Source organism: Ranitomeya variabilis, chromosome 6 (assembly GCF_051348905.1).
Source record: "Ranitomeya variabilis isolate aRanVar5 chromosome 6, aRanVar5.hap1, whole genome shotgun sequence".
Lineage (NCBI taxonomy): Eukaryota > Metazoa > Chordata > Amphibia > Anura > Dendrobatidae > Ranitomeya > Ranitomeya variabilis.
This window is the reverse complement of record NC_135237.1, coordinates 133,843,240-133,866,142: the sequence shown is the minus strand read 5'-3', so window position 1 is coordinate 133,866,142 and position 22,903 is coordinate 133,843,240. Positions and strand designations below refer to the sequence as shown.

At 46.1% G+C, this 22,903-nt stretch overlaps 2 protein-coding genes across 4 annotated transcripts in view; one reads left to right on the top strand and one right to left on the bottom strand.

Annotated features, from left to right (window-relative positions):
* NEK11 (NIMA related kinase 11) overlaps positions 1-906 on the bottom strand; it is a 422,928-nt gene extending 422,022 nt beyond the window's left edge. The window contains exon 1 of the mRNA XM_077269028.1: positions 761-906. The gene's annotated coding sequence lies outside the window, so the exon portion shown is untranslated. The remainder of the gene's footprint in view (positions 1-760) is intronic.
* On the top strand, positions 875-21,876 carry ASTE1 (asteroid structure-specific endonuclease 1). 3 transcript variants are annotated; one of them, XM_077269027.1, is made up of 6 exons: positions 875-946; positions 8,039-8,265; positions 8,340-9,659; positions 13,273-13,483; positions 16,758-16,938; positions 19,265-21,876. In XM_077269027.1, the coding sequence occupies exons 3-6, from the start codon at positions 8,370-8,372 to the stop codon at positions 19,563-19,565; spliced, it is 1,983 nt and encodes a 660-aa protein (XP_077125142.1). In that variant the 5' UTR covers positions 875-946; positions 8,039-8,265; positions 8,340-8,369; the 3' UTR covers positions 19,566-21,876. The 3 variants fall into 3 exon arrangements, with proteins under 3 accessions (XP_077125142.1, XP_077125139.1, XP_077125140.1); XM_077269024.1 differs by having other exon boundaries at positions 16,752-16,938; positions 19,265-21,870; XM_077269025.1 differs by having other exon boundaries at positions 929-1,167; positions 16,752-16,938; positions 19,265-21,870.
* Positions 21,877-22,903: the final 1,027 nt, after the last annotated feature.

Here is a 22,903-nt window from a genome sequence, read left to right as displayed (position 1 = left end):
TGACCACAAGAGGGAGCCTGAAAACGGAGTTCACAACAGGAGAGGGAGCGGAGAGAGAGAGAGGACAGGGGAGAGGGGAGAGGACAGTGGAGAGGGAGACGAGAGAGGATAGTGGAAAAGAGAGGAGAGAGGACAGGGGAGAGGGAGCGGAGAGAGAGAGGACAGGGGCGAGGGAGAGGAGAGAGGACAGTGGAGAGGGAGAGGAGAGAGGACAGTGTAGAGGAGAGAGGACAGTGTAGAGGAGAGAGGACAGTGGAGAGGAGAGAGGACAGTGGGGAGGAGAGAGGACAGTGGGGAGGAGAGAGGACAGGGGAGAGAGGACAGGGGAGAGAGGACAGTGGGGAGGAGAAAGGACAGGGGAGAGGAGAGAGAGGACAGTGGAGAGGAGAGAGGACCGGGGAGAGGAGAGAAAAGAGAGGGAGAGGAGATAGAGAGTTGAGGTGAAGACAGGGCGAGACAGAGAGAAAGGGATAGATAGAGGACTGAGAGAGGAGAGAATGAGAGGTTAGAGGGGACAGAGATCTTTTATGTACAGGATCGTTTATAACTTATCTCCGTTTTGCTATGCGGTTAACACAACCTGACTCTACTGTTCTCTGTTATCAGCCAGGCTTTCAGGGCTGCTCACTTGGATCTGCACATTCCTGCCCCCATACCCTACTACCTAACATCACGATATATAAGCTGCACTGTTAGGACAGTTTCTGTCCCTTTTCGTCTATCGTGATATTGGTGTCGCTGTTACGATATCATTATTTACCTCTATATTCAGTTTTCCGCACGAGAATCCTCCAATGTTTTCTCTGCTATCTCTGGTTTTTGTTTACACTTCAGTATCCATAGAAACCGTTCGTCAGCAGAAAGCTTCCACATGCGGCTATAGAGCTGTTTTGTAATGACGTCATCAAGCTGCGCGGTGGTGGAAGCTGGACGGTTCCGGGTTGTGGTGAGTGGGACGGTGCTGGTCTGTGGACGGTGCTGGTCTGTGCCCCGTTGCTGGGTGTCACACGCCGCTTCCACCTTCTGTTCTGTGGGATCGCGCTGCTGCTGCTGCTGCCGCCGAGTTCCGGGGTCCGCTCTGATGGCGGCTCGCGAGTCTCCTGCCCTAGGTCTTCTCGGCAGATCGGACATATCGCCCACATTCACTAGTGTCCGGTGCACCGGATGGTAGGGTCACCTTTATTTAATGAGAATGATTGTGTCATTTTTTGTGGCACCAACAGAGATTGTTGTCTGTCTCCAGTGAAGACTGGATAAGACGCATCCTGATGAGGGTGTGTTCACATGGAGGGTTTTTATGTGGATTTTGCCGCGGATCCACTTCAAATACTTCTTGAATCCTCTTATCCATTTCTGTGGTAAATCTACACTGCTGTTCTCACAGGGAGTTTTTTATTATCTATCAAGGGAACAATTTCTTTGGGGGTTTAAAAAAAAAAGAACCCACCCATCCCTAAGGCCCCGTTCACACGAAGGACCGGACATACGGACATACGCGCACCCAATGTATTCACTGGTGGTGCACACACGTCAGGCTTTTCACACGGACCGTGTGTCTTTCATCATTGTCTCCTCGTCTCCCTGAGCTCAGCGCGACAATGATGGGAGTTATATTCAGCACCTGCTGTGTACACTGTATGTAAAATTAATTAAATTAAAAAATTGCCGTGGGCTCCTGCAGAGGGAAAGCCAACAGCTGGGGGAAGATGTTACTAATCTTGGAAAAGGGACAATATGCCAAAAAGTTCCCGTGCTATTAATATCAGCTCGCAGCTGTTTGCTTACCATTTACTGGTTAGGTTATGGGGGACTCCAGAGAAAAAAATGACGTAGGGTCCCTTTATAAATTCTAAATAGGTAGCTGTGGGTTGATACTAATAGCTTGGGTAGGGGCAGGGATATTGCACCCCTCCCATGCTACCAAAATCTGGCGCTTAGCCTCGCTCTTCCCACTTGCTCTGCAGTGGCAAGTGGGGTACTAGGGTTGGGGTTGATGTCAGCTTTGTATTGTCAGCTGACATCAAGCCCAGGGGTAAGTAATGGAGAGACATCTATAACCCCATACCCCCAGACATTACTAACCCCATAGTCATTTTTTTTAAAAGACACATCCAGAATACAATCCTTTAATTGAAATAAACACTCCCCATCCTCATTTTTCCATTTATTATTGTAAAAATGAAAATAATAAAATAAAATATTCCTCACCCATCTGACAACAATCCATTTGTCCCATGAAGAAGTCCAGCTTTACTACATCTGGATTACATGGCTGAGCAGTGGCATAATGTGACTGCTCAGCCTGGCATCCAGGAGACATTAATCTGAGCTTGGGACGCAGCTTCAGTGACCTACGGTGATGGCATAGAGGCTACCGCTGGTCACTGCCAGCTATTCCCATTCTCAGGTCAGTGTGAGCCGGCTGATGAACTGCGGTTACCTTCATAACGTCACTGCTAGCACAGTGAGAAATGTCTTATGGTGCTAGTGGTGATCTCATTGAGGTCACCGCATTCATTGTTCTGTAGGAACAGCTGGCAGTGACCAGCGGTAACCTCTATGATGTCCCGCAGGTCACTGAAGCTGCGCTCCAAGCTCAGATCAATGCCTCTTGGATGCCAGGCTGAGCATCATGCCACCATTCAGCAAGGCACCCAGATGAAGCAGAGATGGACAAATGGATTATTGTCGAACAGGTGAGGAATATGGTGTTGTTTTATTTTTAATTTTACACTAATAAATGGTTAAAAGAGACAGGGAGTGTTTATATTTATTTCAAATAAAGGAGTTTGTGTCTGAGTCTTTGTTTCAATTAAAGGACTGTATTCTTGTTGTGTATTTTTACAATAAGACTATGGGGTCAGTAATAGTAATCTTCTAGACGCCTCTCCATTACTAACCCCTGGACTTGATGTCAGTGGCCATAGAACAGCTGACATCAACCCCAACCCTATTACCTCACTTGCCACGACACCAGCGCAAGTGGGAAGAGCGAGGCTAATTGCTAGATTTGGCACATCGTATTGATGGGCCATTGATGGGGCTGCTGAGGGCTGATGTTATTACCCTGGGGGGGGGGACGAATATCCGTGGCTGCTTCCCTGGCTATTAATATCAGCCCACAGCTGCCTGTTTAGCCTTTTCTGGTTAGTATTTATAGGGGAACCCTATGTAATTTGTTTTCGGGCGTCCCCCTGTACACTAACCAGTAAAGGCTAAGCAAACAGCTGTGTGCTGCTATTAATAGCCTTAGAACAATTAGGGCTAATGGCCCCTTTCTCAGATTATTAATATTAGCCTCCAGCAGTCGTCTTTCTGCTGGTTATGAAAATTACAAGGGAGCCCATGCCATTTTTTTTTAAATATAAAACAAGTATCGAAAAAGAAAACACACAAAGCAATGATTATATAGCACACTAATATCTATCTATCTATCATGTTCCTCATCACTACCTCTATATTTGAACATCTTTAATACACAACTCTTTTTATTTTCTATGCTGCGTTTCATTCCATACGTGTCACACTGACAGCACACGGACGCAGATGTTACAGTGCCTACAAGTAGTATTCAACCCCCTGCAGATTTCGCAGGTTTAATAAGATGCAAATAAGTTAGAGACTTCAAACTTCAAACAAGAGCAGGATTTATTAACAGATGCATAAATCTTACAAACCAAAAAGTTTTGTTGCTCAGTTAAATTTTTATAAATTTTAAACATAAAAGTGTGGGTCAATTATTCTTCAACCCCTAGGTTTAATATTTTGTGGAATAACCTTTGTTTGCAATTACAGCTAATAATCGTCTTTTATAAGACCTGATCAGGCCGGCACAGGTCTCTGGAGTTATCTTGGCCCACTCCTCCATGCAGATCTTCTCCAAGTTATCTAGGTTCTTTGGGTGTCTCATGTGGACTTTAATCTTGAGCTCCTTCCACAAGTTTTCAATTGGGTTAAGGTCAGGAGACTGACTAGGCCACTGCAACACCTTGATTTTTTGCCTCTTGAACCAGGCCTTGGTTTTCTTGGCTGTGTGCTTTGGGTCGTTGTCTTGTTGGAAGATGAAATGACGACCCATCTTAAGATCCTTGATGGAGGAGCGGAGGTTCTTGGCCAAAATCTCCAGGTAGGCCGTGCTATCCATCTTCCCATGGATGCGGACCAGATGGCCAGGCCCCTTGGCTGAGAAACAGCCCCACAGCATGATGCTGCCACCACCATGCTTGACTGTAGGGATGGTATTCTTGGGGTCGTATGCAGTGCCATCCAGTCTCCAAACGTCACGTGTGTGGTTGGCACCAAAGATCTCGATCTTGGTCTCATCAGACCAGAGAACCTTGAACCAGTCAGTCTCAGAGTCCTCCAATTGATCATGAGCAAACTGTAGACGAGCCTTGACATGACGCTTTGAAAGTAAAGGTACCTTACGGGCTCGTCTGGAACGTAGACCATTGCGGTGGAGTACGTTACTTATGGTATTGAATGAAACCAATGTCCCCACTGCCATGAGATCTTCCCGGAGCTCCTTCCTTGTTGTCCTTGGGTTAGCCTTGACTCTTCGGACAAGCCTGGCCTCGGCACGGGAGGAAACTTTCAAAGGCTGTCCAGGCCGTGGAAGGCTAAGGGTACGTTCACACAGGACTTTTTTGCTGCGTTTTTTTATGCTAATTTTCAGCTGCTTTTTACAGTACCAGCAAAGCCTATGATATTTCAGAAATCTCATGCACACACATTGGGTTTTTGTTTGATCAGTATTTTCTGCTTTGCTGCGTTTTTTGGACATAGGGCATGTCACTTCTTTCAGCGTTTTTGCTGCGTTTTTGCAGCGTTTTTTTCACCCATTGACTTGAATGGGTGATGGAAAAAACGCTGCAAAAACGCTGCATGTAGCATTATTTGCTGCTTTTTTTGTGCAGAAAAATCATGGCCAGCAGGAAGTGATCTCACAGCCAAGAGCTTAGGGTGTGGTTAGTGAGGTGTGAAGAGCCATTGTGAGCCATTGTGAGGTGTGAAGAGCCATTGTGAGGTGTCCTGATTGTGATCTATTGTGAGGGAGTTTCTGGTAGTGAGGTGTTAGCCATGTCTTGGTATAGGAGGATGAGCATTAATGTTTCCCAACTAATCATGGAGGTAATATTTTTTTTAATTTGTGATATATTTATCTATCTGATTGTTTGCAGTGGTACACTTTGCGATGCTCATGTGCTGTTATGTACATGTTCATGTGTTCTGCATGTGTATGTTTGTATCTTCCTTGTCATGAATGTTGGCTTCATTTCATCTTGCATTTGGTAATTAGTTTTTCATTTATTTTTCCAAGGTGGAAGCAATGCCTGTAATTTGGGATGTAGCTTGCCCAAACTACAGTGATCGTCAAAAAAAGGCCGATGCATGGCATGTAATTCGCCGTAAATTGTTCCCCCGCTGGGATGAAGGCGATACTAAGCTCCACTGGGGTCACTCAACTTTATTATCATCCACAAATAGACAAAAAAACGCACCAAAACCACACAAAAAACGCATCTATAAGCAGCTGAAAATTGGCATAAAAAACGCAGCAAAAATACGCAGCAAAAAAGTCCTGTGTGAACTTACCCAAAAAACGCACCAAAAAAACGCACCTAAATTAGCATAAAAAAACGCAGCAAAAATACGCAGCAAAAAAGTCCTGTGTGAACTTACCCTAACAGTAGTTCCATAAGCCTTCCACTTCCGGATGATGCTCCCAACAGTGGAGACAGGTAGGCCCAACTCCTTGGAAAGGGTTTTGTACCCCTTGCCAGCCTTGTGACCCTCCACGATCTTGTCTCTGATGGCCTTGGAATGCTCCTTTGTCTTCCCCATGTTGACCATGTATGAGTGCTGTTCACAAGTTTGGGGAGGGTCTTAAATAGTCAGAAAAGGCAGGAAAAAGAGATAATTAATCCAAACATGTGAAGCTCATTGTTCTTTGTGCCTGAACTACTTCTTAATACTTTAGGGGAACCAAACAGAATTCTGGTGGGCTGAGGGGTTGAATAATAAATGACCCTCTGAAAAAACTTTTCACAATTTAAAAAAAAAATAAACAAAGAAATAACATTCTTTTTTGCTGCAGTGCATTTCACACTTCCAGGCTGATCTACAGTCCAAATGTCACAATGCCAAGTTAATTCCAAATGTGTAAACCTGCTAAATCTGCAGGGGGTTGAATACTACTTGTAGGCACTGTACATACACGGACCACGGATCTCACCAGTACTGTTTTTTTCCAGTACAGGAATCACCAGGATGTGTGAAGGAGGCCTCAGGCAGATTCTTTGTGACCTCCACTTGAAATGTAACGCTATTAAGTCAAAAGCCTGTTAAAAAAAAAAAAAAAAAAGCGTGATGGAAAAATCATCAGATCTGAAATCCTAATAAAACAACTAATGGTTTCCTGACATAGAATTTGTCCACCTCAAAAAAAGTCAGTATGAACATGGCTTAAAGGGGTTAGCCAGGACTTAGGTTTTTTCCTATATGGCTAAGAACTAACAGACGGGTAGCTGCCTGCAGAGATCTCTCCCAGCTCAGACGGTGACTTACCTGCTTCTTTTGACCTCATGTCCATAGAGCAGCTCTTTTACGCTGCTCTTTCGACGGGGCGTCAATTCGGACATCATACTGATCGATAGCTGCAGTTAGGCATCAATGAGCCGGTTTTCAATCAGCATGACGTTCCCAGAGGCGCCCTGTTTACAGAGCAGAGTGGAAAAGAAGCTGTTCTCTTGACGTCACCAGAAGAAGGAGCACGCTGGCATGAGGTCTGTAACAGCTCCGATCTGTCCAGAACCGGCAAAGATCGTTCTGGATAGAACAGGCAGCTACCTAACAACAATCTGCCTGTAAGTTCTTAGCCCAATAGAAAAAAACCCCAAGTCCTGGATAACCTTTTTAAAGGGAACCAGTAATGCCCCAAAATGCAATTTACTTGCAGATATGAGGATAATATGAAGCAGTGGCGTAACTAGAGTCCAATTGGCCCTGATGCAAATTTTGGACGTGCCCCATACCCACTTCATGTTGGTCACATGTATGGGGCCCTATAAATCCTATAAGTACATACATGTTGCCCCCTCTCTCATTATGAAGTAATGTCACCCATCCTGGGCCCCTTCCAGGTATATATGTTCCTCACCCTGGGCCCCTTCCAGGTATATATGTTCCTCATCCTGGGCCCCTTCCTGGTATATATGTTCCTCATCCTGGGCCCCTTCCTGGTATATATGTTCCTCATCCTGGGCCCCTTCCAGGTATATATATGTTCCTCATCCTGGGCCCCTTCCTGGTATATATGTACCTCATCCTGGGCCCCTTCCTGGTATATATATGTTCCTCATCCTGGGCCCCTTCCTGGTATATATGTTCCTCATCCTGGGCCCCTTCCAGGTATATATGTTCCTCATCCTGGGCCCCTTCCAGGTATATATGTTCCTCATCCTGGGCCCCTTCCAGGTATATATGTTCCTCATCCTGGGCCCCTTCCTGGTATATATGTTCCTCATCCTGGGCCCCTTCCTGGTATATATGTTTCTCATCCTGGGACCCTTCCTGGTATATATATATATGTTCCTCATCCTGGGCCCCTTCCTGATATATATATGTTCCTCATCCTGGGCCCCTTCCTGGTATATACGTTCCTCATCCTGGGCCCCTTCCTGGTATATATGTTCCTCATCCTGGGCCCCTTCCTGGTATATATGTTCCTCATCCTGGGCCCCTTCCAGGTATATATGTTCCTCATCCTGGGCCCCTTCCTGGTATATATGTTCCTCATCCAAGGCCTCTTCCTGGTATATACGTTCCTCATCCTGGGCCCCTTCCTGGTATATATGTTCCTCATCCTGGGCCCCTTCCTGGTATATATGTCTCTCATCCTGGGACCCTTCCTGGTATATATGTTCCTCATCCTGGTATGTTTGACGCCCATTCTGGTATATATATTAAACCCCACAAGACAACACGTGCATGATCCCCAAGGAATCGGGCATGTAAATAATACCTTGATTCTTTTCAGGTGTGTGGGATCGTAATGAGCAAACATGGACGGCATCGGATAAACCCTTTAAGAGGTTGCTCTAAGAAACAACCCTGATGGCCTAATCTTAGTGGGAAGTTTAACCTCAAGGGATCCTCCACCAATCAGCAGTAAGAAGAAGCTACGACCATCATGTATCCTCCATATCTGTCCTACTGTATCGGGTGCTGCAGTACCAGATGAGTGGCGGCTTCCATCACTGATCGGTGAGGGCACAGATAAATGTATTGCAGTATGTGAATTATTAGGGGTCATGTAAGTAACACGTTCCATTCTTTAGATTTCAGACCCCTGTGATCTCCTCCTCAACATGGGAATACAAGGGTTTATGACCTTTGTGTCTTCTCACAGTAATTTCTTCCAAGAGTTAAAGCTGAAGAACACAAAATTAATCATAGATGGTAACAATCTGTACCACAAATTATACTTTGATTCTGGCTTGGATCTTGTTCACGGTGGGGAATATGACAAATTCACCGAAGTCCTACATAAATTCTTTGAAAGTTTGTCTGTATGCAGCATACAAGCCTATGTCGTGTTTGATGGTGGCTGCGACATATCTAATAAGAAACTGGAAACCCAAAAGCAGCGCTTCAGGGAGAAGATTAGGATGGCACAAAACCTTTCACAGGGCAAAGGTGGCAGCGTGCTTCCTCTCCTGAGCAGAGAGGTGTGCCTCCAGGTCTTGCGGAACCTCCAAGTGCCCTTCGTCCAGTGCTTCTCAGAGGCCGATAGGGAAATAGTTGCCCTCGCCAATCTGTGGAACTGCCCTGTACTTTCCTTTGACAGCGACTTTTGCATCTTTGATTTAAAAGCTGGATATTGCCCCCAAACTTCCTTTCACTGGAAAAACATTGTGTCTGTGAAGGACACTCATGAGTGCTACATTTCAGCCCGAAGTTTCTCAGCTCGGAAGTTGTGCCAATTTTATAATAACATGAATCTGGTTTTGCTACCGCTGTTTGCTGTTCTGACCGGCAATGACTATATCAACTTGCCTGTTTTAGAAACGTTCTTTAGTAAGGTCCATTTACCAGTTGGCAATGCCAGTCATGGTGGGCGAAGACACAAGCAAATACATGGCCTACTGAACTGGTTGTCTAGATTTGCAGATGTGGAAGAAGCCATGGAAAATGTGCTGAACCAGCTGAGGGTGAAGGATCGTGACTCGGTCAGGCAGCTGCTGTATTCTGCCATGGAAGAATATAGCCTTCATGATGCTGTAAACCTTGAGCAATATTTTCTAAGAGGTTTATGTATCTCTCCGACCGCAGTAAAGCTCAACCTCCCCGAGTGGGTGCAGCTCGCTTTAGCAAGAGGTGAGCTGTCTCCATTGCTGAGTGATGCTTTGGTGTTAAGAAGAGTGTTTCTTCATGCTCAGGTCGAGGACATTAAGAAGCCATCTGCTCATTTAATTACAAAACCAGTTCGTAAATTGATCTATGCACTGCTCCTAAATATATCCCAAGACATGGCTAAAAGAAGTAAGGAACCCCGTGTTCAGGAATTCGAGAGACTGGAGACAAATGTTAGGAGATCTATGGTGGAGATAAGTTCTGATGACATCAGTGAAGGCTTCTCACTTTCTAATCTTCCACAGGTAAGACAGTATTAGATCAGTTTACTACTCATAAACATCAGTCTGTGTGGATACATCTAAATTTATCATTTATCTTTTTTTTTTTTTTTTTTGAGAATGTGACATTTACTGATATGAGCGCCACTGCATTTAAGGAATTGTAAAGTTTCATCTTTAGGAGCACACTACTCCCCTGTCTACCGACATCCTCTTTGCCAAGAGGTAGTGCGATCTTGCAGATCAACAGTTTGGACCAACGTTGTAGTTGCACCACTGCGATGCTGCAGCAACCTGGGAGGAGTGCAGGGGCACTAAAGCTGGCTGGATTGTGCACTCCTGAAGATTGACAGTTTGGACCAACGGCATAGTTCACCACTGGTCTGAACTGTGCTCTACTGAATGCTGCAGCATCTTCGGAGGAGCACAGGGACAGGAACTTAAAAGCTCTAAGAAAAACATTTTTTTAAGGACTGATTTAAAGCTGGGGAGATTGCTGGAGCACAAATGCAGCCAGATTGATGAGATATCCCGCCAGATGGGACTCGCAGCTCTCACCAGGACCAATGTCCCTTTCCGGATTTATTCAAATACTGTCATACAGCTCTGCTTGTGAGCCCCTAAACTCTACTGCGGCTCCTCCTTTTTTCCTACTCCTATCTTCTTAAAAGTGAGGTTTGATAAAGACCCATTACGGGGTCAAAACGTTACTTTGAGCCTTTTTTCTACTTCTGTGGTGACTCAAATAAATATCCGACTCTTGTTACGCATTTTGAAAACCTATACTCTGAGTGCGGCTGTTTTTTCTATTTTATGATTTTGACTGGATTGACTCCAGGTCCAGCCTGCACCTACCCCATATTTAGCTGAGTGCACGCCTTTTCTCTAGAACTGCTCTATGTAACAGTCTGTAAGCACTGCGCTTGCTCTATGTAGCGGTTTGTAAGCATTGTGCGCTTACTCTATGTAACAGTCAGTAAGTGCTGCGCTTACTCTATGTAACAGTCAGTAAGCACTGCGCTTGCTCTTTGTAACAGTCTGTAAGCACTGCGCTTGCTCTATGTAGCAGTCTGTAAGCACTGCGCTTGCTCTGTAAGTCAGTAAGTGCTGCGCTTTCTCTATGTAACAGTCTGTAAGCACTGCGCTTGCTCTATGTAACAGTCTGTAAGCACTGCGCTTGCTCTATGTAACAGTCTGTAAGCACTGCGCTTGCTCTATGTAGCAGTCTGTAAGCACTGCGCTTGCTCTGTATAAGTCAGTAAGTGCTGCGCTTTCTCTATGTAACAGTCTGTAAGCACTGCGCTTGCTCTGTGTAAGTCAGATAGGCTACGTTCACATTTGCGTTGTGCGCCGCAGCGTCGGCGCCGCAGCGCACAACGCAAACAAAAACGCGGCAAAACGCACGCTAAAACGCTGCGTTTTGCGCCGCATGCGTCGTTTTTGGCCGAAAGTTGGACGCAAAAAAAATGCAACTTGATGCGTTTCTTGCGTCCAACGCTTGCGGCCATGCGGCGCAAAACGCAGCACAACGCATGTCCATGCGCCCCCATGTTAAGTATAGGGGCGCATGACGCATGCGGCGCCCGACGCTGCGGCGCTGACCGCAAATGTGAACGTAGCCTAAGTGCTGCGCTTTCTCTATGTAACAGTCTGTAAGCACTGCGCTTGCTCTATGTAACAGTCTGTAAGCACTGCGCTTGCTCTATGTAACAGTCTGTAAGCACTGCGCTTGCTCTTTGTAGCAGTCTGTAAGCACTGCGCTTGCTCTTTGTAGCAGTCTGTAAGCACTGCGCTTGCTCTGTGTAACAGTCTGTAAGCACTGGGCGCTTGCTCTATGTAACAGTCTGTAAGCACTGCGCTTGCTCTATGTAACAGTCTGTAAGCACTGCGCCTGCTCTGTGTAAGTCAGTAAGTGCTGCGCTTTCTCTATGTAACAGTCTAAGCACTGCACTTGCTCTGTAACAGTCTGTAAGCACTGCGCTTGCTCAGCCACCACTGCTAGACTGCAGCAGTGGCCAGTAATGTAGACAACAAGCATTAAACAAAAACAGATAAGAACCCCTCTGTTCTTGAAAGCAGAGAGTGTTTTTAATAAGATTGAACGTGCAAAGTTGCTTGTTTTTACAATCACTTTAAACCATGATTGCAGTGGAGTCCGCCCCTTTAACTCTAAATATTTCCGTGCGCTCAGGCTTATTCATTGTACAGAAAGGTATCCCTGCTGTGTCATACACTGACAGACGGCCAGTGCTGCAGCGGGGAAATGCGTACATTGCGTCACACTAGTGTGTACAGTGTATGTGCTGGAATATTCACAGAAAGCCGCCCTTTGTTCTGTGGAGGCTGCAAAAAACATTTTTGGGCAACTACTTAAAATTACTACTGGATGCAGTTATCTCTCCAGTATGGTTTTGTAGGATGGATGAAGGGGAGGAAGGCGACCGTTGGATGGAGACAATGAGGTTACCCTTTTGTGATGATCATACATACTCAGTCAGTTAAAGGGACATTCTAGTTTCACCAAATAAATATTATTGCAGAATACAAAGTTATTCCTTTTCTAATACACAGTTTTTCTGTCTTAAGGCCCCGTCACACACAGCGACGCTGCAGCGATACAGACAACGATGCTGATCGCTGCAGCGTAGCTGTTTTGTCGCTGTGTGGTCGCTGGGGAGCTGTCACACAGACAGCTCTCCAGCGACCAACGATGCCGAGGTCCCGGGTAACCAGGGTAAACATCGGGTTACTAAGCGCAGGGCCGCGCTTAGTAACCCGATGTTTACCCTGGTTACCAGCGTAAAAGTAAAAAAAAAAAAACAGTGCATGCTTACCTTCCGCTGTCTGTCCCCCGGCGCTGTGCTTCTCTGCACTGTGTAAGCACAGCGGCCGGAAAGCAGAGCGGTGACGTCACCGCTGTGCTGTGTTTTCCGGCCGGCGCTCACAGTGCAGAGAAGCACAGCGCCGGGGGACAGACAGCGGAAGGTAAGCATGCACTGTTCGTTTTTTTTTTACTTTTACGCTGGTAACCAGGGTAAACATCGGGTTACTAAGCGCGGCCCTGCGCTTAGTAACCCGATGTTTACCCTGGTTACCAGTGAAGACATCGCTGGATCGGTGTCACACACACCGATTCAGCGATGTCAGCGGGACCTCAACGACCAAAAAACGGTGCAGGCCATTCCGACACGACCAGCGATCTCACAGCAGGGGCCGGGTCGCTGGTACGTGTCACACATAGCGAGATTGCTACTGAGGTCGCTGTTGCGTCACAAAACTTGTGACTCAGCAGCGATCTCGCTAGCGATCTCGCTATGTGAGACGGGGCCTTTAGTCTGTTTGTTTTCAAGATCTCTGCTTGCTTCTTTAGAAACCTTTATTATTTGATTATCCTGGTCATGTGACGTTGGCTTTTATCGCGCCGTGAACCTGTGTGTCCATTGGAAATAACAATAAAAGTTTCTATGCAATGACTGCAAGCAGAGATCCTGACAGCTGTGAGGAATCGATAGGAAAGGTATATTGCACAACTGTATGCATTCCCGCTATACAAAACCATATGTAGACGTGTAAGATCTGGGCAGCAGCGATCTCCATACCTTTGATCTGATTACACTTTTACTTCTTTACTTTTCAGCTTCCATTGGAAACGCGCTTAAAACTTCTGCTGCGGGGCCTTGATGTGAAAATGAAGGCTGTGGAGGTTGTGCCGCCTCCCTATAGACTTATACTGGCCATAGTCTGTTACTGGAGCAGAAGAGCGGACCCCAAAGTAAAGCCGCATCACATAAAAGCGCTGATCATGGGAATGGTCTGCGGGGAAGCGGGCAGCGCTCATAACAAACCAGGCAAGAAAATGTTTCTTTTCTCTACTAATGACTTTTGTTACAATTTCCGAGCACGTTTATCTGTGCCAAGTCCGGCACCCCCTGAATCCGGGCTTAGGGGGTGCCCAGATGTATGTAAGCAAACACTCTACAAGGCGCTCTGCAAACGTTATATACAGGACTTCAATTATTGCTCCACACGTAAGACCATGAAGTTCATAGCCAGCTGAGCACCAGGTCTCAGGCACTAGGTATGAGCAGAGGTGTGAAATGGCAGCCTAACATTTTCACATCTTTCTCAGATACTAACAAATGGACCAATTTTCATCCATGCTTTCGATCCAAGTTTCAAAAGTGTTTAATCAGTGATTTTCTCATGTACTAAGCAAAATGGAGGAAAAAAAAGTTGCAAAACAGCACACGGACCTATAGACTTATGTGGGTGATTTTGATTCGTGACCTAGATCAAAACCTGACAGGTCACCGTGATTAGATGTGGACCACTCTGTCAGCAAAAAGAAAACCATGTGAATAGTATGAAGAGCTCCATGGACTATAATGGGTACATGTTAGAACATGTGTGTGAAAAACGGTCGTCTGAATGAGGCCCGATGCTTGAATCTGGGAACCGGCTTCATTGTATGTTCACAGCAGGAGGATACAGATTGTTTGTTGGGGCGTGTGGGCAATAAATCTGCAAACTTAGGGTACCGTCACACAGTACCATTTTAATCGCTACGACGGCACGATCCGTGACGTCGCAGCGATCGTATGATTATCGCTCCAGCGTCGTAGACTGCGGTCACACGTTGCAATCACGGCGCTGGAGCGATGCCGAAGTCCCCGGTAACCAGGGTAAACATCGGGTAACTAAGCGCAGGGCCGCGCTTAGTAACCCGATGTTTACCCTGGTTACCAGCGTAAACATAAAAAAAACAAACAGTACATACTTACATTCCGGTGTCTGTCCCCGGCGTTCTGCTTCTCTCCACTGTGTAAGCGCCATAGCCGGAAAGCAGAGCGGTGACGTCACCGCTGTGCTCGCTTTCCGGCTGGCAGACGCTCACACAGTGCAGAGAAGCTGAGACGCCGGGGACAGACACCGGAATGTAAGTATGTACTGTTTGTTTTTTTTACGTTTACGCTGGTAACCACGGTAAACATCGGGTTACTAAGCGCGGCCCTGCGCTTAGTTACCCGATGTTTACCCTGGTTACAAGCGAACACATCGCTGGATCGCTGTCACACACAACGATCCAGCGATGTCAGCGGGTGATCAAGCGACGAAAGAAAGTTCCATACGATCTGCTACGACGTACGATTCTCAGCAGGGTCCCTGATCGCTGCTGCGTGTCAGACACAGCGATATCGTAACGATATCGCTAGAACGTCACGAATCGTACCGTCGTAGCGATCAAAATGGTACTGTGTGACGGTACCCTTACAGTATCAGCAAAGTGGAAGAGATTTAGTTTACATCAGCATTGAATTTCTTGGTGCAGCCGTGTCGGAAAGTATGGACTTCAGGTGACGCTCCCTTTGCCTTTCCAGAGTTGCAATTATTTACATGCACCAGTTTGTTCCATAAATCACACCAGACTAGTGCATGATGCGATTTTTGCCACGTGGACCTGAGGTCTTAATAAAACATAAATGAAGCCCTTTTGCACTAGCACATAGGCTACCATTGGTCCGTTTCACATATGGACACAACAGGACTGAGAAAGTAACCTTAGGGCTTATGGAGACATCTGTGCAAATCAGTTCAAGATCAGACCGCAATGCACGGACTGGCACAGATCTCCCTTCTTAGAGCATTAGCGCTTCCTGTATTTCTATGGGGCTGTCATGCTCCGTTCAGGAGAGCTGCATCCAGTCCGTGCATTTCGGGTCATCTTGGATCAATTTGCACAGACGTCTGCATGAGCCGTTAATCAAATCTTATCTACATGGATAATCTTATCTACATCTGCAGCACATATTGATTTGCGGTGTAGATTTTTTACATAGGTTGAAAAATGACCCCGGTCCATGAAGTTCAACTAATTTAACTATAATCTCTACGCTGATGACATGCAGATCTACCTATCCGGACCTGACCTCACCTCCTTACAGACCAAAGTCCCACAATGTCTGTTTGCTATTTCTGCCTTCTTTTCTGCTCGCTTTCTAAAACTGAACATGGACAAAACAGAATTCATCATCTTTCCCCCATCTCACTCTACCCCTCCACCAGACCTATCCATCAATGTCAATGGCTGCTCACTTTCCCCAGTACCGCATGCTCTGTGCCTCCGAGTGATCCTTGACTCTGCCCTCTCTTTCAAGCCACATATCCAAGCCCTTGCCTCCTCCTGCCAACTCAAATTCAAAAATATTTTCTGGATCCGTGCATTCCTCGACCATGAAACCACAAAAACGCTAGTGCACGCCCTTATCATCTCCCGCCTCAACTACTACAGCCTCCTACTCTCTGGCACCACTCCAAACCATCCTACACTCTGCTGCCCGACTAATCCACCTGTCCCTCCCGCTATTGCCCGGCCTCTCCCCTCTGTCAGGCCCTTCATTGGCTTCCTATTGTCCAGAGGCTCCAGTTCAAAACCCTAACTATGACATACAAAGCCATCCACAACCTGTCCCCGCTATAGATCTGTGACATGGTCTCCCGGTACTTACCTACACACAACCTCCGATCCTTTCAAGACCTTCTTCTCTACTCCCCTCTCATCTCTTCTTCCCACAACCGCATCCAAGACATCTCCCGTGCTTCCCCCATACTCTGGAACTCTCTACCCCAACACATCAGACTCTCGCCTACCACAGAAACCTTCAAAAAGAACCTGAAGACTCCCCTCTTCCGACAAGCCTGCCGTGATCCTCAGGCTACTGAACCACCACACAACCAGCTTTACCCTCTCCTAGTGTATCCTCACCCATCCCCTGCAGACTGTGAGCCCTCGTGGACAGGGTCCCCCCTCCTTATGTACCTGTGTGCCTTGTTTTTTGCTCATGTTTATTGTACTTGTCTATATTTGCCCCTTTTCACATGTAAAGTGCCATGGAATAAATGGCGCTAAAAAAAGTATAATAATAATAACCCATAATGTTATGTGTATTGAATTAATTTAATTCATTAAGAGTGAATTGACATGCTGCAGATTTTCACTATTTTTCAATGAATGGATCAAATCTGAAAAAAAGTCTTCCTGGAACATTTGTCAAGTTATTCTGGAAAAATTAAAACTTACATTGGATATGTGGCCAATTTGTGTTTTGTTTTGCTCAGATGAAGATGAAGAGGCCCTGGCATCATTGTGTGAGCAGATCAAGAGGATGTGGACAGAAGGTGCCCAGCCCAGAAGACTGATACTGGAGGATGTGCATATATTGTGTCAGTGGCAGTGCTGTCTGCAAGTATTCATCTACTTCAACCAGCTTCTCTCCACCCCACTTCCAGAGCCAGACATCACGAGGTCAGAGATCACTGCGTGTATTGTAATAACCAGGCTCAATGTGTGCCGTTATTAATAGAACATACACTGGCGCCTCAAAAACACATGAAACCGCTGCGGGAGGATAGATGGGCACCTGTGCAATCCAAGAGCAGACCATGAGTGAGGCCTCTAAGGGTCAGTCCTGTCCATGGGAGTCCTGTAAGGGCGTCTGTAACAAATATACAAAACTATGACCTATAGGACACTGTGGACAGAACAAGGACTCGCCAGGGAATGGAGCTGCACCAAGTCAACCCTCTTCTAAAGAATTAGGGAACAGTTTGGAAACATGAAAAAAAAAAAAGGGTTTTAGGGGCCATCCGGTATCTCGTCACTATGCAGAAATCCGTGTATTGCTACTTTTTTTCGGGTTACAACCAGTTCAGAGAAGAGGAAAGTACTTGCGTAAAATGTCTGGAATCAAATCAAAATTGATTGTCATCTTAAATACATTAGCTCCTAATTGCTTAACCCCTTCAGCCCCAAGCCTGTTTTCACCTTAATGACCAAGCCAAATTTTACAATTCTGACCAGTGTCACTTTGCGGTAATAACTCTGGAACGCTTCAACAGATCCCACTGATTCTGAGACGGTTTTCTCATGACGTGTTATTCCTCATGATAGTGGTAACATTTCTTCGATATGACTTGCGTTGATTTCACTATGTCCTGTAGGGTGATAGCTTTGTATACTATGGGCAGGGCAGAAGGTGGAGGTGCCACTAGCAGCCGGACTGATTCACTGCCAGACAGTGTCCTAAGTAATGGCAACCAATGAGTCCAACTCTTAGCTGAGGTCTAACCCTTAATGAACTCGGTGCATTTTCAGTTGACATATTTCAAAGAATGGCCTCAATATCAGTCCCTTCCATGTCCCCCACCCCACCTAGTGTTTCCATGCTGAAAAACACCTGTTATAGCGCCCTGCCCCCATTATTATACAGTGGTGGGGACTGTAGACCGCATGACGTCGTGTAGTAATAGCCGTGTCAGAATACAGGCGAGGGGTCACGTGAACACCTTCAGGAAGGTCTAAGGAAGGAGGCACTTTTCATTTTAAGTAAATGGAGGGTATCTGGCAACTAGGTATGAATTAAAGTTAACGTCTGAAGAACTCTTTAAGGGCTTTTTACACAGGGGACGATTACCTAAATGATCGTTTGTTGAGAAAATCATTGCCAAATTCAAGGAATGAAGGATCCTAATAACTTGGTTATCACTGAATAATCACAGTGTGCGCAGAGAACTGTCCGTCCATCCACCTTTGTGAACTGGGGCAACATGAACCATAGTTTGTGCAAAAAACGCTCAAGACCGTTGCAACACATGAATATTATTAAAAAGCGATTTCCTGTTCCTGGGCTTAAAACAAACCCACCCTCCCTGGGTCCAGTGCTGAGTCTCCGCCGCTGCTCTTGGCAGCTGTAGTGCTGACCTCACAGACGATGCGCTACTGCCTCGGCAGCCAATTCATGGCCATAGCTGTCCTTCCGCCTCTTTGAACGGTGGAACCTTTCTTCTGGTGTAAACACAGAACATGGAGCCGGTAGGCGAGTATAGCTCCACTTGTTTATTTACTTTTAACATACTGATCCAATGGTAAAATGTTTACTTTTCTTGTCCTGGGCCACTCCTTTAAAGCATCATCTCACTGCTTATTAACTCTTTGAAAAAAAAACGTATGCAGTGAAAAAACACAAAAAATGTTTAAAGGGGTATTCCCATTACCAAAATCCTATACCAGGATGTAGTAATTGTAATAATATTAGCAAATACCTCCAATTAGAAATGTAGTTTAATTCTTCTGATTCACTGTGTCGCTTACTCCATGTGTAGGCATTGCACTAGCTTCATGGTCATAACCACGGATACCTAACAACTAACTGTCACTATATGAGTGGTCGTAACTATGGATACCTACGCTACTGCAATGCCCTGCACAAGGGGTAAGCAACATAGTGAATCAGAAGAACTACACTACATTTTTAATTAGAGATATTCGCTAATATTGTTATACCTTCTACATCTTGGGATAGGATCTTGGAGATGGGAATACCCAAGCTATGCTTCTGCTACCCCAAGTCTTAAATTGTATGGAACCCATCTGCATGATGAATTTCTTAGTCGACCAAGACTGCGCCATTTTTATTCACACCTATGATTAGCCTATAACCAAAACAAATCTGTTCCTAAATGAGTGAATTTACTCATGACCATTTTTTAGTTTTTTTTCCTAATAAACGTTTGAAAATAGATTTAAGTTGACTTTCTAGAAAAATATTAATGTGTGACTTCCTTCTCTTCAGACTGTACAGCGGCTCTCTTGTGTACCACATGACTCAGAAGCTCAAGGCGTCATCGTCTGCAGAAGACTTCTTTGTATCATGTCCATGGCTGGACAAGCTGTACCGGGACTGCATCCATGCGGTAATGTCCACCATCCCTCAGGACCACTTCCAGAATCAGACTAGAGGGCCATCAGGCAAATCAAAGAAAAAAGGAAAAGTGGGCAAAAAAGGGCTAAACCCCCAAGTGGCCGATGTGTTGGAAAATCAGCCACAGTGTGAATTCAGCAACAGATTTGCGGGCCTGTTATTGGAAGACTGACCGAGTTACCCTAGTGGAATGGAACGACTTATGGACATCACAACCGGCCACAAGAACAGTCATTTTACTTGCTGTGTATTTTTAAATTAAATGAACCTATTAATGGTTATCTGCATACTATGAACCCATATGTACAAGGTGTAAGTGGGGGCAACAGGGAGTCCAACAGTGTCTAATTTACAAAATCTCCTCTACGTGCTGCAGAGAAAACCCGCAGTGTTTCTGCTGCAATGTAAAGAGAAAGGAGCAGAGGAGGTGGACGCAGAGGAGGTGGACATGGACTGCCAGGGACTTTGCAGTGAGTAGAATTGTAGTTCTAATGATGACTCATGCATGGAAAAGAGACTTCCTGTTTCTACATAGAGCTGAGAAGGATTCAGCTAGTCAGATTTTAATCAGGAGATGTCATAGACCTAATGGAAAACAGAAAAAATAACTAGGTAGAAAGGCAAAATGAGCAATTGTAAGAACACAGTGATAACTCGATTGCAATATATTAAGAGGATATAAATGGAAGTGTCTCTTTCTGCTTTGGGTTTTTTAAACCGCTTGGTCACTTCTTTTTTCGGCTCTGTATAGAGTCCACTCTAAACTAGGCACTGTCCAAGCAAAAGGCTGCAAACATTGCTTGCAGCGCTTTTCAAACACTTTGTATTATGTATCTATTGCAGGGATGGACAACCTGTGGCCACATAGGGCCTGACCCGTGCAGTGCTGACCAGAAACAGCTCATGGCAAACCTGTGCTGTCTGTAGCACTGCAGAACGCTGGCCGCTATTCAGCTGCCCAGTAACCAATCCGCACTTTCCTTTCTCTGAAGAGGCGGGCACTCATTGGCTAATTCAATCTGATTGGTTACCAAGAGGCTCCTATCCCACAGTCCCATCCCTGCCCTGTGTGAAAGGAGCCTCAGCTGTTGCTGTAGAGGGGGGATGTTCCTCTCCTACTTGTATGTCCTCCTGTTTAAAATGTTGGACACAGTGAAAGCGGTTTCTCCCCCATTCTCTGAAAATGCATTGTAGTAGGACTTTGGAGACATTGTGAACATGTGTGCAGGGCTAGTACAAGTGGTAGGCACCTGGCTGGGGCGCTACCTGCTATCTCCCCGAGGAGGGTGCACATGGAGAAAAAAAAGTTATTGTCGAACGCCTGCGGGCCACCATGCCCTTCCTCTGGCTGCAGGCATTCAGCACGCTGACGGGGCTCAGGCACACAGAAGAGCAGTGTCAGTGAGTAACGGACAGCGCTCACCCGTCATTCCCTCCCCACACACAGTTGTATTCGCGTCTACAGGATGCAAATACAAATGCTGTGAGCACAGCTCAGGGCAGGAGCAGTAATCCGCCCCCTGCTCTGCCGGGAATTCCACCAGAACGCCGACCACTTCTGGCCTGGGCCCTGTTGGAGACAGCGCACACAGGAGGAGTCCGACGGTGCGTGTTGACATCATTGCATCGTCATCGTGCCTTTCAGCTCATACTGCTGTACCACACAGAAGAGGAGACTGTGCTGGACAAGAGCCTGGATTAGGTGAGGTGTGTTTGGTTTTTTTTAATTCTGGCAATAAATGGAGGCTATCGTAAGCGGTGCTGGCTTTGGGGACATTACAAGATTGGCTGTGGTGGACATGTATATTGGGGGGCTGTTGTGGATATACTGTAAGTACAGCTATGTAGGGGGACAGTGTGAGGAGGGGTAAAACGAGAGGACAATGCGGTGGGCAGTCTAAATGCATAGTATGGAGAGAGGGTTGGCATGGCGTGGGACAGGGTGGGAATGTGGCGTGTGTAAAGGAAACCAGTGGAGAGTCGACAATGTGGTTATAGCGCATAAGGGCTGACAGTGTAGAGGCCATATACTATAGACGGCTTATTTGGGGCATAGTATGGACAGATTTTTATGCAGAGGGCATTTTAATAACTTTGAAGGGCACAGTGTTGGGATTTGCTGGGGAAGAGGGACGTCTGCAGAAGAAAGCTGTGTATGTGAAAAATCTTCATGGCGGCTGGACAAAATGGAGACGAAAAGAAAGAAACGACTCAAAATTTTACCTATAAAAAGGTACCTGGATGTGTTTACTTGATGATACCATGTCTCATCAGTACTGTGATTTCTGTATGGTCCACAGTCTGATAATGATTGATAACCACAACTCTCAGGGTATGTGCACACGTTGCAGATTTGACTGTGGAATTTTCTGTGTGAATTCTTCCTCTCTTGGCAGAAAACGCAGTTAAATCCGTGCAGATTTTCATGCATTTTTTTCATACCGATTTTTCATGCGTTTTTGTAAGCTAAATAAAGATACATTTCACAAAAAAAAGAATAAAAAAAAATGATGTAATTTCCTTGTCCAACCTCTTCTTTTACATACTCCATTGAGGAATGAGGTTTACACACACAGATATATCTATCGATGGATAGATAAATACCAAGGCCGATGTTTAGTAATAAATATAAAATGGTACATAAAGAGTTAAATAAAGACACACACACACACACACACACACACACACACACAAAATCTGCATTAGGCCGGGGTCACACTTGCAAGAAACTCGCACAAGTCTCGCCCTTCAATACCCGGCACTTGGACCAGAGCGTTCAGCTGCATAGAAATACATGTAGCCGCACACTGCGGTCCCGAGTGCCGGGTACTGAGGTGAGAGACTCGTGCGAGTTTCTCACAAGCGTGACACCGGGTTTAAAACAAAAATGGAAAAAAATGGCATGGGCTCCCACACAATTTTCAAAACCAGAGAGAAAGCCAGTGACTCGGGGCAGATGTTTATAGCCTGGGGAGGGGGTAATACCCATGGAGCTTCCCAGGCTATTAACCCCTTAATCCCATATGACGTACTATCCCGTCAAGGTGACCTGGGACTTAATTCCCAGTGACGGGATAGTACGTTATATGCGATCGGCCGCGCTCACGGGGAAAGCGCTGACTATTGCAGCTGACATCCAGCACTATGTGCCAGGAGCGGTCACGGACCACCCCCGGCACATTAACCCCCGGCACACTGCGATCAAACATGATCGCAGTGTTCCAGCGGTATAGGGAAGCATCGCGCAGGGAGGGAGCTCCCTGCGGGCTTCCCTGAGACCCTCAGAGCAACGCGATCACATCGCGTTGCTCCGAGGTCTCAACTCCTCCCTGCAGCAGGCCCGGATCCAAAATGGCCGCAGGGCTGCATCCGGGTCCTGCAGGGAGGTGGCTTACCAAGCGCCTGCTTAGAGTAGGTGCTGGTAAGCCTGCAGCGCTGGAAGTCAGATCGCTGATCTGACAGAGTGCTGTGCAAACTGTCAGATCAGTGATCTGTGATGTCCCCCCCCTG